Source organism: Eptesicus fuscus, chromosome 1 (assembly GCF_027574615.1).
Source record: "Eptesicus fuscus isolate TK198812 chromosome 1, DD_ASM_mEF_20220401, whole genome shotgun sequence".
NCBI lineage: Eukaryota > Metazoa > Chordata > Mammalia > Chiroptera > Vespertilionidae > Eptesicus > Eptesicus fuscus.
This window is the reverse complement of record NC_072473.1, coordinates 131,408,758-131,425,073: the sequence shown is the minus strand read 5'-3', so window position 1 is coordinate 131,425,073 and position 16,316 is coordinate 131,408,758. Positions and strand designations below refer to the sequence as shown.

Sequence of the window (16,316 nt, the reverse complement as noted above, 5' to 3'; positions counted from 1 at the left end):
TTCTACAAACATTATTAGCACAAAACTCACTCACAGCTACCCAGTCTGTATTATTGATCAACACTCAGTTTGTTCCACATGACCAGCAATTTAAAAAAAAAAAAAAAACCTGAATTTTCTAGGTCATCCTTTAAGGTTGGGTCCACTGAAAGTTCTAGACTAAAGGCTCTCCACCTGAGCTGCAGATTAGAATCCCTGAGAGTCCAAACGTAGCACAGAAGCCTGGCCCCACTCTAAACCTACTGAATCTGGATCTCTGAGGGTGGGCCTTTATGTTGGTATTTTCAATACATGGGCCAGATCATCCTAATGTGCAGCCAGGGTGGAGAACCTCTGGCCCAGAACAACTGACTTTGCTGAACTGTAAACCCCGCCCCCCACCCCCCAAACAAATACACTTACAAAATGACTGGGGATTATCCTCTCAGAAGAATTTTGCTTAGTTGCATGTACCATTACTCAGCAGTTTCTATCTGGTTTATGCAAATAGCCTTGGGTTAGTTTCTCGACACCCTACTTTTTCACTTTCCAGCATAGTGGAAGCATGAGGTAAGTACGTTTAGCTTTTTTTCCCCAAACTTACAAAGTCCATGGATGACCATCAAATCAAAATGGCCTTTAGTGTAGATAGAAAGGAAAGGGGAATAAAAATCACCCAATTCTCGTATACTGAACCATATGAAATTGTCACTTTTTTTTCTTTAAAAAAATGGTTGAATGCCAGCAATTTCATATGGCTCAAACTAATAAGTTTTTCTTGGTTTGCACACATTATCGATTGGAAAAGAGGGTGAAACAATGTCTTATTTAAAAATTAACCATTAAAAATGCGAGTTAAGAAGGTTAAATGGCTGATTTCATGATGGGTGCACTAGATTGAGCCACTATTTTATAAGGAAGATGGCCACATTAAATGAAAGCGTTTTTTTAGAAATTGGTTTTTTGAAAATAGTAGCACTAAAGCATAGAGCACAGGGAGAAGCTCAAACATGGTTTCCAAGAGTTCTCCTCAGTATTTCACTTACTACAGGCGTGGGCAGGCAGAACAGCTCACCCACAAAAGAACCCAGAGTAGAAAGCTAAATCTCAGACCACACTCACACATGAAGCTGGTGCAAACCTCCCCAGATACCAAGAAAATGACCTTTCTCTACATGGCACTCGGTGCCAAGACATCTAGAGTCTCAATCTGATAGTGGACAGGAACCTTCCGCTGCATAAATAAAGCTTAACATTCCACTGCCTCGCCTCTGATTCTTCAGGTGACCACTGAAAGCTCATTCATTTCTTAGCTTGAAGTTCGGAAATCTACTAAGTCTTTAGAATACAATCTTGTGTTTTCTTTGCAGTGGTTTTTTTTTTTTTTTTTCACAGTGAGATTTCTTCCCTCTAAATACTAGCATATTGCCTCTGAGGGTTGTTACTGCCTTCTCATCCCCAGATCAAAGCACTCCACAAATTTTGGTGTTATTTCTAAACCCACAGGAGATATCTCGGTCCTGTTCATCATTTTCCAGACAGTCAGCTCATATGGCAGCCATCAAGAATAGACTGATATTTACAGTGATGTAATCATCAGTTTCTAAACAGTTTCTCCTGCCTTCACATTAATGAAAAAAAAAACAAAAACAAACAAACAAACAAAAAACAACACAGCACTTTAACACTATTTTGCCTTTGGTTTGAAACATTCCAGTAACTTCTTCTTTATGGAGATTTCCAGAGAAGGAATTATAATTCTTTCCCCCATGTTGAAATGTTGATGTATATATTTGCCAATCTTCAGTCTAGAGAAAATACAGGCAGCAAAAGAAGTCAGGAATCCAGAGATGAGGCTGCTGTCACACAGCCCTGGTTGCTGGAGCCTCCACTCAAATTGCTTTTTCATGCTTTCTGTCCCATTTGACACCAGCTTCCCCTCATCCTTGGAGGTCCAATCTCACTTCCTTCACGATCTCTCTTCTAGCCTATTCTCCCTTCACTTGATATTCCTACATCCAGCTGGACTCGCACTGCTGTGTATGGATAGGAAGCCTCTCCTGGGAGGGGTCCCAGCACCCACCACACCTTGTTCAGGTACCGCAGGTGAATGCATTAGAGACCAAGTAAAGCATGCGATTGTTTTTGTTTGTTTAACTCTGAACAGTGCACTACTATGTGAAAAAGTGGGAATAGATCTGCATTTGTCTTGAGCCCCACCATCTGTATCTTGGGTTAAATTTTAAACGTTAAGATATCTTCAGACCTCAATAAAATAGAAGCGTTCGGTCCATTCAGTCACTGTCCCACCTTAATCAACACCGGAGCATGCAGCCAGCCCCACACCACGGGTGGGTCTACCCCATCGCTTCAGGGTTTGGGGGGGAAAGTCATGCATTATCCTCCAGGGGGAACACTAGGCGGGTTCCCCGGCTTGAAACCTTCTGGTCTCCCATTCCCAGGTCTCGCTCCAGCACCTCCTCAGAGCTGCCCTTTGTTTTCCGACTGCCCTCCAGGCTCATGGAGGCCGTGTGCGAGCCTGAGGAGCCATTGGCAGTCACAGTGCTGTCCCCGTAGGTCAAGGTGAGGTCACCCTCAGTCAGGATGAAATCAGAGTCTTCCTCTCTCAGTGGCTCTTGGTTCTGAAAAGTGCAACAAATAACAATAACAACAAAATGAAGACTGGAATCTTCCAGAGCTCCAGCCAACCCCAACCTCAACACCTCATCTGAAACTGGGGATCATGAAACTGGCCTGCATCGAGCCTCCAGCATGATAACTGGATGTAAACTGTAGAGTGCTATTCAATGTATAGCACTGTTGCCTGAATTAGGACTTGGAATAGCACAAAGCAGCTGTGATTTTTAAATGCCTGGCAGTCTGTGACAAAACGGAAGAAAAGGAAACCAACCTGGATTTTCAGCTTCCCAACCCACAAAGAAAGGAAGGGCTAAGGTCACTGGGAAGACCTGCAAATAGGTTTCAGGTCCTCTCTCCTCTGGGAAAGGACCTCCTGCCCTACACAAACCATTCTAAACACACCTAGTGTACATCTGAACTACTCTTTACCCTAGTCAGCATAGCGGGAAGAAGACAAACCATTATTAGGATTTCCTTCCTGTCGCCACACAAAATCCCTGATGGGAAGCCCTCATATAGATGAAGCAAGTGATACAGAGGGAAGGTATATTTTCTTGAGCGTCTAATACAAGCATGTCAAACTCACGGCCCATAACAAATATTTTTGCGGCCCAGGCAATATAACAGTATATAAGAAACATTTTAGTAAAAATGTCATAACTTAATTTTTACAATATCCTGTCATGCATATTTATTAATAACGAACTACAATGCTCGCTAATGACTAATGACTATAATCGTCTTGCATTCCTTTCCCTTATGCGCCTTACACACAGGCGCACCATTTCTCTCCACTAATACTAGCAGTGAATATTTTAGCAGCCGATTGCCAAATCGTTAGTCTTGTACTGACTTGTTTGGTGTGCATAACAGGAAATACTTGATTTTCGGAGAAGAAGAAAAAGAGGTTTATTTATGTTACACTTATGAATATGTGCAGCTATTCAGTGTGGGGTAAGGATGTTCAAGAAAAATATTAATCTTTATTAAAATGTTCTATTATTTTAATGATGACTCACTTATTTCAGCCCTTTGTATTCAGTATGTCGCTATTGAAATAAACCCACATTTCTATGAAAATTGAAACTTCTGGTTTTTTGCAGCCCACAGAAACTTAAACCTTGTTTTTTGGGCCCGTGTTAGCCTTTGAGTTTGGCATGCTTGGTCTATTATATGCCTGCCAGGAATGTCACACAAGCTCTCATTTGGTCCTTACCCCTCTCCTGTGAAGGGTGCAAGCACATGTCACAGAGCAGAAAATCTGAGATAAGAGAACCTAGGAAATTTGCCCAAGGTTGTCCAGCTGGTAGGAAGCAGGTTTGGACTTAGGCTACCTCCAGACTGCTTCTGCCCACCTAAAGGATATGAAAAGTGACTCCATTGGGAAGAGGACTGGTACAGCATCTCATAATAAGCAGCAGGCGTAGCAAAACAGCCTAGGCTGAGCAAGGCAGGCGTCAGCCAAGTGGCAGCCACTTGAAACTAAAAGATGGCAGGGAGAGAGTGTCAGGAAGCAGTGTGAGGTCAGACACAACCTTCCATTCTCCAATGGGTTCAACAAGCAAAACAAGGGTGGTGTGCTCCCCCACTCCCCTATTTCATGGCTGTCAAACACTGTGGACTTCCTTTTTTGTTTTGTTTTGCTAATCCTCACTGGAGGATATTTTTCCATTGACTGTTTAGAGAGAGTGGAAGGGAGAGGGGAGAGATAGAGAGAGAAACATCCATGTGAGGGAGACACATCAATTAGTTGCCTCCCACACACACCCTGGCCAGGGCTGGGGATTGAGCCCTGGCATGTGCCCTTGACCGGAATCGAACCCGGGACCCTTCCATCTGCAGGCTGACCCTCTATCCACTGAGCCAAACCGGCTAGGTCTGGACTTCCTTCTTGAATAGCAAACACGGTTTGAAAACTGCTCTTTCTCTCCTTTTTCCTATCTACCCTTCAAAGCACATCTGAAGTCCCACATCCTGTGCTCTACACAACAGGGAGTCCTCAGTGCAAGACCTGAACCTGCCCTGACAGTCCATGGTCCCCGCTCAGTCATGCTGCCCAAGGCCACAGGCTGATTCTCCTGTGTCCATGCCTGGACTCCCCATCTGGGTGAATCACCAAAGGGCAGTGACCTCCTTCCCCTCTTGTCGGCACCCTTCCTTGAGGTGCCTAACTCAGTAGGTGCTAGAGGAATGCCTGTTAAGTGCGCTGGCCTAGGGAGGACTCCTGGCTTCTGCCTACCTCACTTCTCTGGTCCCAGCCCATCTCTGTGCCCTTACTGGTGACAAACACATCCATGCTTTCTGCATTGTTTCTCAATGATGTCGACTTCTCCAAACTCCGGAATGCGACTCCATTTAACCAATGCTGCAGCTTTTTTAACAGGCAAGCACACAACTCCTCTTGCTTGCTGCCTCAAATCTTCACTGGAATTAGGCAGGATGCAAATGTATAATCAAATAAGAGTCCTCTAGGCAGGCAGAGAGAAATTCTAAAACTCGCTCCGAATTCCCCCCATTTCCTCCTCGCCATCACTATTTAGAAAGTCCTAAAATTCGGTCTGCCCGGTGATAGTTTTATTAACAACAGATGACATCATGTTCCCTGTTTGAGTACATTCCATTTCTCCCATTAATGCATGTGCTAAATATTGTTTTTGTTCATTTCTGTCAAAATACGTCTTCCAGGGCCCTTAGCACCCAGATTTCAGGGGGAGATTCCTCGGCACGTATTTCATTCTTTTTAAAGTTTGCAGCCTCAGAGGGACAGAGAGAAATCTTTCTACTATGCCATAGCTGCTGATGTGTGGGAGCCCCATAAGCCTGGTAAAAGGTTTCTCTGTTGCTGTGCACAATGTATTAGGTGTATGTAAGCTGGTCATTTGTAATCAATCATCTTCCTGGAGAAGCAAATTCTGTGAATTTGGAGGCTGCATAGAAATGCAGCCCTGACATGCTGTACTTACGTCATACACCTGGGGACTGGTCAGACATCGAGCGAACAAGCCACACCAGGCTGGGAGAGTGGTGGTTAATGGGGGGCCACTGTGTGTGAGGATGGGCTTCAAGTAACTTTAAAAAGAGAATTAAGGAAACAATGTCTGCAAAGAACTGCAGCCCCCAACAAAATGTGTTTAGAAATCCCAACAAGTAAATCATTTTACATTCTACCCAGAAAATGTCTCTTTCCCCATTTTACCAGTACAATACAGAAAATGTAGCCATACCTAGTTTTATTGCGTTTCTCTTTATTGCACCTCACAAATATTGCGTGTTTGTTTGTTTGTTTGTTTGTTTTACAAACTGAAGGCAAGACCCTCCACACTGGCCAGGGTAAGATCTCTTTTTAAAATATACCTTTATTGATTTCAGATAGGAAGCGAGAGAGAGAGAGAGAGATAGAAACATCAATGATGAGAGAGAATCACTGATCAGCTGCCTCCTGCACACCCCACACTGGGGATCCAGCCTGCAACCCAGGCATGACCTCTTGGTTCATAGGTGGACACTCACCCACTGAGCCACACTGGCTGGGCAAGATCTTTCTTATTTTAATGTAGGTATTTAACACTATAAACTTTTTGTCTCTTCTTAAAACTGCTTTTGCTAAATCACATAAGTTTTGTTATGTTGTGTTTCCGTTTTCATTTGTCTCAAGACATATTTTTTGTTTTCCTTCCGATTTCCTCATTGACCCATTGGTTATTGAGGACTGTATTGTTTAATGTGCACCCATTGGTTGTTTGTTCAGGAGTGTGTTGTTTGATGTATAAATGTTTGGAAAGTTTCCAGTTTTCCTGCCGTTACTGATTTCTATTTTCATACCATTGTGGTTAGAAAAGATACTTGCTTTAATTTCAATCTTCTTAAATTTTCTAAGACTTGTTTTGTGATCTAACACACAGATCTATCCTGGAGAATGTTCCATGTGCACTTGAGAAGAATATACATTTTGCTGCTGTTAGATGGAATGTTCTGTGCATGTCTGTTAGGTTCATTTGATCTAAAATGTAGTTCAAGTCCAATGTTTCCTTATTGATTTTCCACCTGGATAATCTATCCATTGTTGAAAGTGGAGTACTATGTGCTGACAAGAATCAATTTCTTATCACTTTAGTATTCTGTCACTCTCCTGTGAACTCCCTCCAATTTTCTCTACATCCTTTTGAAGCCCAGCGAGTAACATGCCTTCTGGATTACAATGTGGACAAGTTCATATGGCTTTAAGAAACCTCTGGGGGCCCTGACTGGTTTGGCTCAGTGGATAGAGTGTCGGCCTGCGGACTGAAGGGTCCCAGGTTCGATTCCGGCCAAGGGCATGTACCTTGGTTGCGGGCACATCCCCAGTGGGGGGTGTGCAGGAGGCAGCTGATCGATGTCTCTCTCTCTCTTCGATGTTTCTAATTCTCTATCCTCTCCCTTCTTCTCTGTAAAAAAATCAGTAAAAATATATTTTTAAAAAAAGAAAAAGAAAAGAAATCTCTGGGGGTTCTATTTCAGTTAATAGCAAACAATCGTAAACAATAATTTAAACCATCCTTTCCACTAAGAATGACTAGAAAAGCTGGTCAAGATAAAACACAACAAAATCTTCTGCTTAATGGCATCAGAAAGCTACCAGGGCAGTGAAGAGAGCCAGAATCTGGAGGACACCCAAGTGGGGAGCCTGGCGCTTGGTGAGCCACGTTTTCCCTAAAGCACCTCAGCAGCTGAGCAGAGCATCTGGCAGACTGAAAAAAAAGTGAATCTGACAAAAACTGGTGTCCAGAGCCTTCTGAGGAAGACTCCAAAACACCCTAGGCTCTAGGTTAGAACCCTAGAACAAAGGGTAAACAGAAAACAGACTAACCTTCACAGGAATGGCAGCCCAGCTTCAAATCACCTGTATTTCTGATTGAACTAAAGTGATCTGGAATTACTAATGGCCCTAACCTAGACCCAATGTAAGTTAAATGATCTCTGAAGGATGACAACCTCATCTAGAGCATTTCAAATGATCTGTATACTTTTTCATTTCCCATATCTGTCACTGAAAAAAAAAAAGATGCACAGAAGAAAAAAATAAAGCTTCTAAAAGATAACATAGGAAATTAGCTTCATGACTTTGAGACAGAGATTTCTAAAACAGGACACAAAGAGTACTGACCAAAACAGAAAAGATCAATGAATTGGACGAAGACCTTTTGTTCATCAAAAGAGTCTATTTAAAAGTGAAAATGTATCACACAATCTTACTCGTATGTGGAATCTAATGAACAAAATAAACTGATGAACAAAATAGATCCAGAGTCACAGAACCATGAACAGACTGATGAAACTAAGAAGAAAAGCGGGGATGGGGGTGGGAGAGATTAACTGGGAAACTTATATGCATATATGCATAACCCATGGACACAGACAATAGTGTGGCGAAAGCTTGGGAGGGAAAATAACAAAACCAAAAAAAAAGGGGGACATGGGTAATACTTTCAACAATAAATTTAAAAAATAAAAAAAAGCGAAAATGCAAGTCACGAGTAGCGAAGTTATTTTTATAATACTTAATTAGCAAAATACTAAGCCCAGTGAACAATATGCTCCGCTTCACTTCCTGACCACACCAATTCACCTACAAAGCCACATTCCTCTTGTATACAAAGTTCTGAAGAACCACAAGAGTCTACCAGGCTATGGGTCGGCTAAATCTCTTGCCCAAAGAGATGCTCACCAAGACTACCTGTGGTTGACTGATCACTGCATGAGTCCCAAGAGAGAACTGACTACACTGTAGCAAGCACACATCCTTCCTTACTTATCAGAAGTCATTTACTGGCAACTCAACAGGACGATTTCATCATCAATGTTTCAGGGAAACTACTTCAAAGGATACTTGTGGTCAAAGCTGTACCACAGCCTGAACAGCCATGCACTCTCCTGCTTTGTCCGGTTTCCTCCAGCAGAATCTGGACCATCCTAGGAAAAAACAATAAGACAGATGCTTAGTTGTACAAATGGATTGAAATAAGGAGGAAAAGCTTTATTTTAACCATAATTTTTAGTTATTTTGATCTCAGAATCATACATCCTGTAGCACCAAAGCATCAAAGTTATATTGGGAAGTAAATTTTTTTTAATTGAATAATTTCAAAGGTAGGCAAATCAATCCCCCAAATGAAACAACTTGCTTATGTCTGTGGGTAGATCAACTCAAAGTAATACAAAATCTCTTTTGGTATTCTTATTGTGATTTTCCTCGAAGTGTCTTTCAGAAGATTAATTACTCTTAAGTAGTCTAGATCCTAACAGGCCAAAATTGATTTATAGAGAATATTAAAGAAAGCTCCTGTAAAACCAACTTTCCAGGTCCCCCAAAGCTGGTGTGGGAAAACTGTGCTTGGTCGAGTTTCCTGACAAACTAGCTCTTGGTGGTCCTGACCCAGGCCCGTGCACTGTGTTCCAGGTGGTGGAGTAACTTGTTCTACTAGCTTTAGGAAGGTGGGCGTAGTGGGCAGGGGGAATAGAGCTAGAACTAGCATCTCTGTTCTTTTATTTACCTTCAAGTAGTAAGTTCCTTTACTACTCCTTTCATGCCTTTTCAACTCAAAACATCTCCATCATTTGATTTTCAAAATAACTAGCAAAATCAAACAATCAATTCTGGTTTAAACAATCTGTTTTGTGCAGGTATTGTGAGCAGCACAATTACTACTAAAAGTGGACTAACTACATCACTTTGAGGACAGTGGTAGGTACTACGTTGCTGGATGACAAGCTCTGAGAGTACAGACTGCTTGGGAAGCACAGCTATTTTTATCATCACCCCCTTGAATGTCATATGGAGAGGAAACTGAGACACAATCAGCAATAAGCAAATCAAAGTTGAGCCACAATTACAAGTAGCTCTAAATCACAGTGGGTGTAAATTCCACCTGTCATAGAAATACATGTTGTAGGATTACTTAGAGACCTCTGAGAAGCTAAGCACAAAGGCAAATAGAGGGAGGGACATTAGCATGCACTACTTAAATTCCTAAAGTTTCCAATGGCGAAGATTATTTTTAAAAATGAAGTCCCCGTGGTATTTGAGGAATGTTTAATGGCAAATACAGGGTGGGGCAAAAGTAGGTTTACAGTTGTTCCTATGTGAAACACAGAGTTTATTCTTGTATTATTATTTATTAATTATTCTATTATTTTGCATATGAACAACTGTAAACCTACTTTTGCCCCACCCTGTATGAAAACAACTTAGTTAAATGGGCCCTACTGTGGATGAGGAAATAAAAATGAGAGATTACAGAGACCAACTTTATTTCACATTTTTATAACTGGTATGGAAGAAAAAGGGTACAGAAATATCTCCACTTGAATAACAATCATTCATTCAGGTAATTAATTGCTAGCCCAATGACAACTCTAGAGAAAGTTCAAAAATGCCACACAACTGAGTGGAAAAGTGGTAGATGAACATTCTGGGAAGCAAATATATTTATGGAAAAAAATAAACGGTCTTTATAAAATGACAGGTTCTAAGTTCTCAGTTCCAAGTGCCTGTAGAATCTTACTGAAGAAAAGTGAACAAGATGATAAAATCGTCAGAAAAGATACTCTAAACCAGGGGTGGGGAATGTCCGGCCCTCGGGCCACATGAGGCCCGTGAAATCATTTGGTCTGGCCCTGCCAAGGCATTAAGGGTGAGTTAATTACATATTTGACCAAATAGAGCAGGCTCATTTTTAAGTTGATAATTTTGTATAGCTCACGAATGATGTTATAAATATCCAGATGGCTCTTGGTAGGACAAAGGTTCCCCACCCCTGCTCTAAACTATCAGGCACAAGACAAGTTCCCTAAAAACAGTTTCATCTGCTCCTCCTTTAAAACAAAAATGACAAACCCCTACTCTGTCATCCTCTCCTCTGCAAAACCACAATGTATTGTCGTCACTTGGGACACTTAAGTTCTTGCCATCTTATATCAAGGAAGCTAAGGAGACTTATATAAGCCCCAAGAGGGACAATTAAAATGAGTAAAGCAAGGGAAATGCTTCTTTTTTAAAGCAAACTAACAAAAAGATCTTCTCAGGGTACAAAGAAATATGCCTGCAGTCCACAAATAAGATCAAGTGATCTCAGAAATGTAAGAAACTAAGAGATAGCCCTGAAGGGTCACGTGAAGCAAATTCAGGGCAAATCTAAAAGGGCAACATGGTAACAGGGGTGTTAAACAACTTGTTATTCCAAGAGCTGGTGCCAAAAGCATGATTAGGTGGAGGAAGAGCTTAGATAAATCCACACAGAGTGGCTTTGGGGAAATCAGGATTAGTCTTGTAAGTTGACCCAGAAGACAAAGAACTGCTTCACAACATGATTTGTCACAGACCAGCCACTGGAGTCCTTCCTGTTGGATCTGAGCAGCAAGAACTGAGCAGGGGTCAGTGTGGACACGGGCTGATCCTCCAACGGGCAAGGCCTCCTTCCCAGTGGCACTTGCAGACTCTTGAATTTCCATTCAAGCATTACCCACAGGAAAAGCAGGAACTTGCTCTGTCACCACACCCCTCCTCAAAACCTGCATTCCCATCAGGGGGGGTTCACACCCCATATCTTTAGCTCAGGCTGCTTCTAGAACCTGGAACACCTGTCATACTCTCAACTTGTCTGCTCACAACACCTACCCGGCTGAATCCTATTCATCTTTCAAGGCTGTACACAAGGTCGTCTTCTCTGAGAAATGTTTCGTCGAGGCAACAGAGCACTCCAAGAGGTGTGGGTGTGACCATCACAGGCTTTCTCAACAGACTACCTGGTTCCAAATCCTAGCTCTATTCAGGACTGTGTCATTGCCTTGCTGTGTGACTGCGCAAGTTTAAATAGAAATATATTTGATATATAACATCAGGTACGTTTAAGGTGTACAATGTGTTGATTTCATACACTTACATATCCTATATAATAAAAGAGAAACATGTAAATTGACCGTACCTCCGCTACGCTCACCAGCCAATCAGGAGTGAGTATGCAAATTAACCCAACAAAGATGGTGGGTTAATTTGCATACGCAGGTGCATATGGAGAGTAGAGTGGGAGAGCTGGTGGCTTGGAGGACTTGGCAGAGCGGGCGGCCGTGGTACAGAGACAGAGCAGGAAGGGAAAACCAAGAATGCGGGGAGCACAGGAATTCTGGGAATAGTAGTTCTGGTGGCAGCCCCAGGACCAGAAGCGGAAGGCCAGAGCACGGGGAGCACCAGGAATGCTGGGAATCGTAGTTATGGTGGCAGATGGATCTCCTAGACACTAGAGCAAAGTGAGCCTGGAGCAAGTTACTGTTGTGGAGATGGAGGGAAAGCAAAGGTGAGAGACATAAGTAAAATCAGAGTGTCTAGGAAAAATTAAAGGGAAGATATCCTAAAACTTCCAGGAAATCTCCACCAATGAAGCAAAGAAAAAAAAATGCCTCTATTATTCTGTGAGCAACAAACCAAACTGGGTTGGGGTCTCAGACAATTCGCTCATATGAGGGCTCCCAGATTGGAGAGGGTGCAGGTCAGGCTGAGAGACTCACCCCTCATGCACGAATCTTCGTGCACCGTGCCCCTAGTCGCAGTACAATTACCACTGCAGTGTTAGCTAACACCTCTATCAACTCAATAGTTATGACTTATTGTTTGTGGTGAGAACAATTAACATCTAGTTCCTTAGCAACTTTATAGTTTATAATACAGCATTTTTGATAGTCAGTGTGCTGTGCGTTAGATCTCCAGATGTTATTCATCTTTTAGTTACAAGTTTGTACCTTTAAATATCCCCTTCACTCCCCCAACTCCTGGTAACTACCATTCTACTCTCTGTTCTTATGAGTTACATGAGGGATTTGTAAACATTTTACTGACATTATTAATAGAAAAGCCCCTTCAAGAATAAATTCCACCAACTCTGCTTATCAACAATTTTTGAGTAAATAACAACGAGTATTTATTTCTTCTGCATTCATTAAGCACCAACTATGTGCCTGCCAAGCACCAGGCTTGGTACTGGAAAAAAAAAAGAGGAATGAGACCCAGTACCTGCCCCTTGAGCACATTTCCAGAGGGGGAGATAGCTACACAAAATGGTGACAAATGTGATGAAGAAACAGAAAGCAGATTAAAGAACTTAAAAGTCCCATTTTCAAAATAATTTTTCTAGAACTAGTGAATAAGGATTTCAGGGTAGAATTGGACTTTATTTCATTCTTATTGTTAAAAGACTTTTTAAAGTAAGGTCATTACAATAATGAAAACAGTTTATGCTTTTTTTCAGAAATGGAGCAAAATACTGGTCCCCCAAAGATTTCTACATCCTAATCACTGGAGCCTGTGACTGTGTTATGTTACATGGCAAAAGGGGCTTTGTAGAAGGACTGAAGGTTTTCCAGGTGGGTCCAATGTAATCACATGGGCCCTTTAAGAGTGAGAGAGATTCAGTGGAAGAAGAGGCAGAATAGATTCAAAGCGTGACAGAGACTCTTCTCACTGTTGCTGCCTTTGAAGATGGAGGGGACCACAAGCCAAAAAATGTGGGTGCTTCTAGGAGCTGAGTTTAATCTCCGGGCCAATGGCAAGCAAGAAAATGGGGCCTCTGTCCTACAATGGCATGAAACTAAATTCTACCAACAACCTGAATGAGCCTGGAAGTGGCTTCTCCCCCAAAGCCCAACCCTGCTGGTATCTTGACCTTGGCTTTGAGAGACCTGCAAAAGAGAAACCAGTGGAGCCCACCGGTCATTGGATCTACAGGACTGTAAGACTGTGTTGTTTTAAGCTGGAACATTTATGGTAATTTGTTACAGCAGGAATATAAACCGAATGCAGACCAAATGAGTAAATAAATGATGCAACCAGATTTGGGTCTTTTTCATTGTCCCTGGGATGATGGGGCCAAGATTTCTCAAAGGGGAGCAATAAAAGAGCTTAAAAACAGGGAATCGAGCTCCACAGTGTCCACTCCAGGGCTTCCCAGATTGTAAAGTGCACACAACCCTCCTAGGAGCCCTGTTAAAATGAAGATTCAGATTCTGTGGGTTGAAGTGGGGCCAGAGAGTCTGCATTTCTAATAAGCTCTAGTCATGCCCAGGGTGCTAGTCCACGGGGACACCTGGGGCAGCAGAAGGAGAGGCCTACAGTCTCTACAGGAAAACCAGATGAGGGCCTCTAGGAGCTCACCTCTGCCACTCTCCACCCTTATCCTTCATCACATCGTCACCAAATGCTTCAGGACAAAGATTCACCTGTCTTGTTTACTGATGTACTTCCAGAGCCTGAAAGAATGTCTGGAGTATAACAGATGCTCCATAAATATTTGTCAAATGAATGAATAACTTCATGTTAACGTTGAACTTTAACCTTTTGCACTCGGATGTCGAGTGTGACTCGATACGGTTAGCATTACAATAAAGGAATCGAGAAAAAAGCAAGTGAGTGCAAAGGGTTAAGAAGAAAAACAGAGAATAGCAGGAGGCAAGCAGAAGAACAAAACAAGCCCTAGCCAGTGTTGGGTGGGTGTTGTCCTGTGCACCTCAAGTTTGCCCGTTTGATTCCTGATCAGGGCACCCAGGTTGAGGGGTTGTGGACTCCATCCCCGGTAGGAATGGTGCAGGAGGCAGCTGATCAATCGTTGTTTCTCTCTCTCCCCGCCCCCCTTCCTTCCCTCTCTAAACATCTTAAAAAGAAGAACAGAAAGAAAAGTGTGGTGGGAGGGGGATGAGAAAATAAGCATTTGAGGAAAGGTACTTCAGCACTGTTTGAAGTTAAAGATTTAAGTGAGTGGGTATCAGATTTCAGCTTGGAAGAAAATCTGAAGGAGAAACCCAGAAACAGACAAATCCAACTTGCCCAGAAAGTTCTATGCCAATGCAACTACGAACCACTGATTTTCTGCAGTTTTTACACTTGTGTGCATACACACACACACACACACACACACACACACACACACACACACACACAGACAATGCTCTGCTAACACAGAGGTTTCCTTTCCTCCACATTCCACTAATATCCGGCTTGGGACCTTGTCCCGCTGAGATGATAAAGCCAGGATACATTCAGATTCGGGCTCCTAGCTAAGCGTCATCAATGAGTACTCTTCTGTAAATGTGGGGAAGGAAGTGAATGGTGTGTCTGCATGTCCGGCCAACATAAATCTCAGCTGGCTCTGGCATGAAAAGTCCCCACTTGAATGGGGTGTGAGGCCACCTCCAAGCCTGGGCAGTTTGCCTCCAGCTGCACTTGTTTTTGTTTTTGTTGCAAAGTCACCAAGACCTCCAAGAAACAAAGCAACTGAGTTTTTTGTTTTGTTTTGTTTTGTTTTAATGAGTCAAACTTGCCAGGGACATGAAACTCAAGTCTGCCCACAATATTCTTATGCTTCCCTCACCCAAAGCCAAAAAAGTTCAAGGTAACAGCTCCCTTCCTTCACCCACATGAGCTAATATTCTGTAGCCCTGTAGCCGTAACTGTTTATAACCTTGGGCTTCTAGACTAGTGAGGAAAGTTGTGCTCTATATAAAAAAAATGCTTTCCCATCAAATGTCACTTTTCTGTTTGTTTTTCGAAAGATCATTTAGAAAACGAGGTAGAGAACTGCCCTTTCTTTTCTAATGGGGAACAAACATCTGGACTTTCTCCACCTCTCATTTCAGTTTCATGACAACACGGAGTGTGTGATCTGGATCCATTTCAGGGGAACCTGCAAGAACCCAGGGTTTCACCCAAAAATGAGAAGCCCCTTTATTTCCCTGTTTTACTGTTTCACATGACCACTGAGTACTCCCGGCACTGCCGTTAGTGGCTCACTGTACCAAGAAGGTCAGGCCAGGAGGATTTAGAGAAACGGCTGTTTCTGCACAAGGGCATGAGTCATTTTTAAGAAAGTGTCCTGGGGAACCAAACTTGAAGTTCATCTTTTTTTGTCCAGTTTTGACAGCAATCTTGAAATGCTAAAGGAATGGACTTAGGGGCCCTCTGCATGACTGTGTGAGAGACTTGGAAGATGGAAAGTTAAAGGGAAGCTGTGACACAGCTTCTAGCTCGGGCTGGGCCATCTGGCCTTCACTGTGCAGGGAAAGTGGCTGTGCCCTTTTACAGTTGGTCCAAAGGGCCCTCCAGGGAGCTGTCAGGAACACTGAGTCACTGAGTTTACCCACCCAGGAAGGTTTGCCCTTATGGGGCAGGAGGCACTATCTTAGCTGTCACTTCGTGGACTAAATGCACTGCCAGATCCCTTAGCACTTAGGACCTACCGCTTTCTCAAACATTTCCATGGATAAGCAACAGCAAGTTTGTTACTAAGTCTGGTTACAAGCCCATTGTTTCCACATGCAGTTCCTATGAGATGTATAATAAGTTCAGCTGCAAACCAACCAAACCATTTCCCATATTTCCTTTTACAGATGCTTGGGTCCAAAGGCAAGAGCAATAGTAAACAGCCAGAGGGCTGGGAGGTGTTTGACTGGTCTGAACTGTCAAGATGAAATCTCTCTAAACCCTGGCTATCCAGCTGGAATTGGCCGGCTTTTCTTATAAAATTAATCTTGACTGGCTGTAGGTCTGTGGAGAATACTTGGGAATAGGGCGGTCAGATCCTACCAGAGCCATAAGTAAAATAAAGACATCCATCACACTTTTTGCCCGGGTTTTCTCAGGGTGAGTTTTAAGATCTCCTAAACGGTTATGCTCTAAA

The 16,316-nt window shown here is 42.7% G+C and overlaps 1 protein-coding gene across 1 annotated transcript in view; it reads right to left on the bottom strand.

The window, feature by feature from the left end:
- The window catches only part of SLC9A7 (solute carrier family 9 member A7), a 118,208-nt gene that overhangs the window by 1,701 nt on the left and 100,191 nt on the right, over positions 1-16,316 (bottom strand). The window contains exons 15-17 of the mRNA XM_054714321.1: positions 8,486-8,568; positions 5,583-5,688; positions 2,290-2,621 (exon numbers count right to left, since the gene is read on the bottom strand). Coding sequence (XP_054570296.1) covers positions 2,370-2,621; positions 5,583-5,688; positions 8,486-8,568 — 441 coding nt within the window. The 3' untranslated portion in view covers positions 2,290-2,369. The remainder of the gene's footprint in view (positions 1-2,289; positions 2,622-5,582; positions 5,689-8,485; positions 8,569-16,316) is intronic.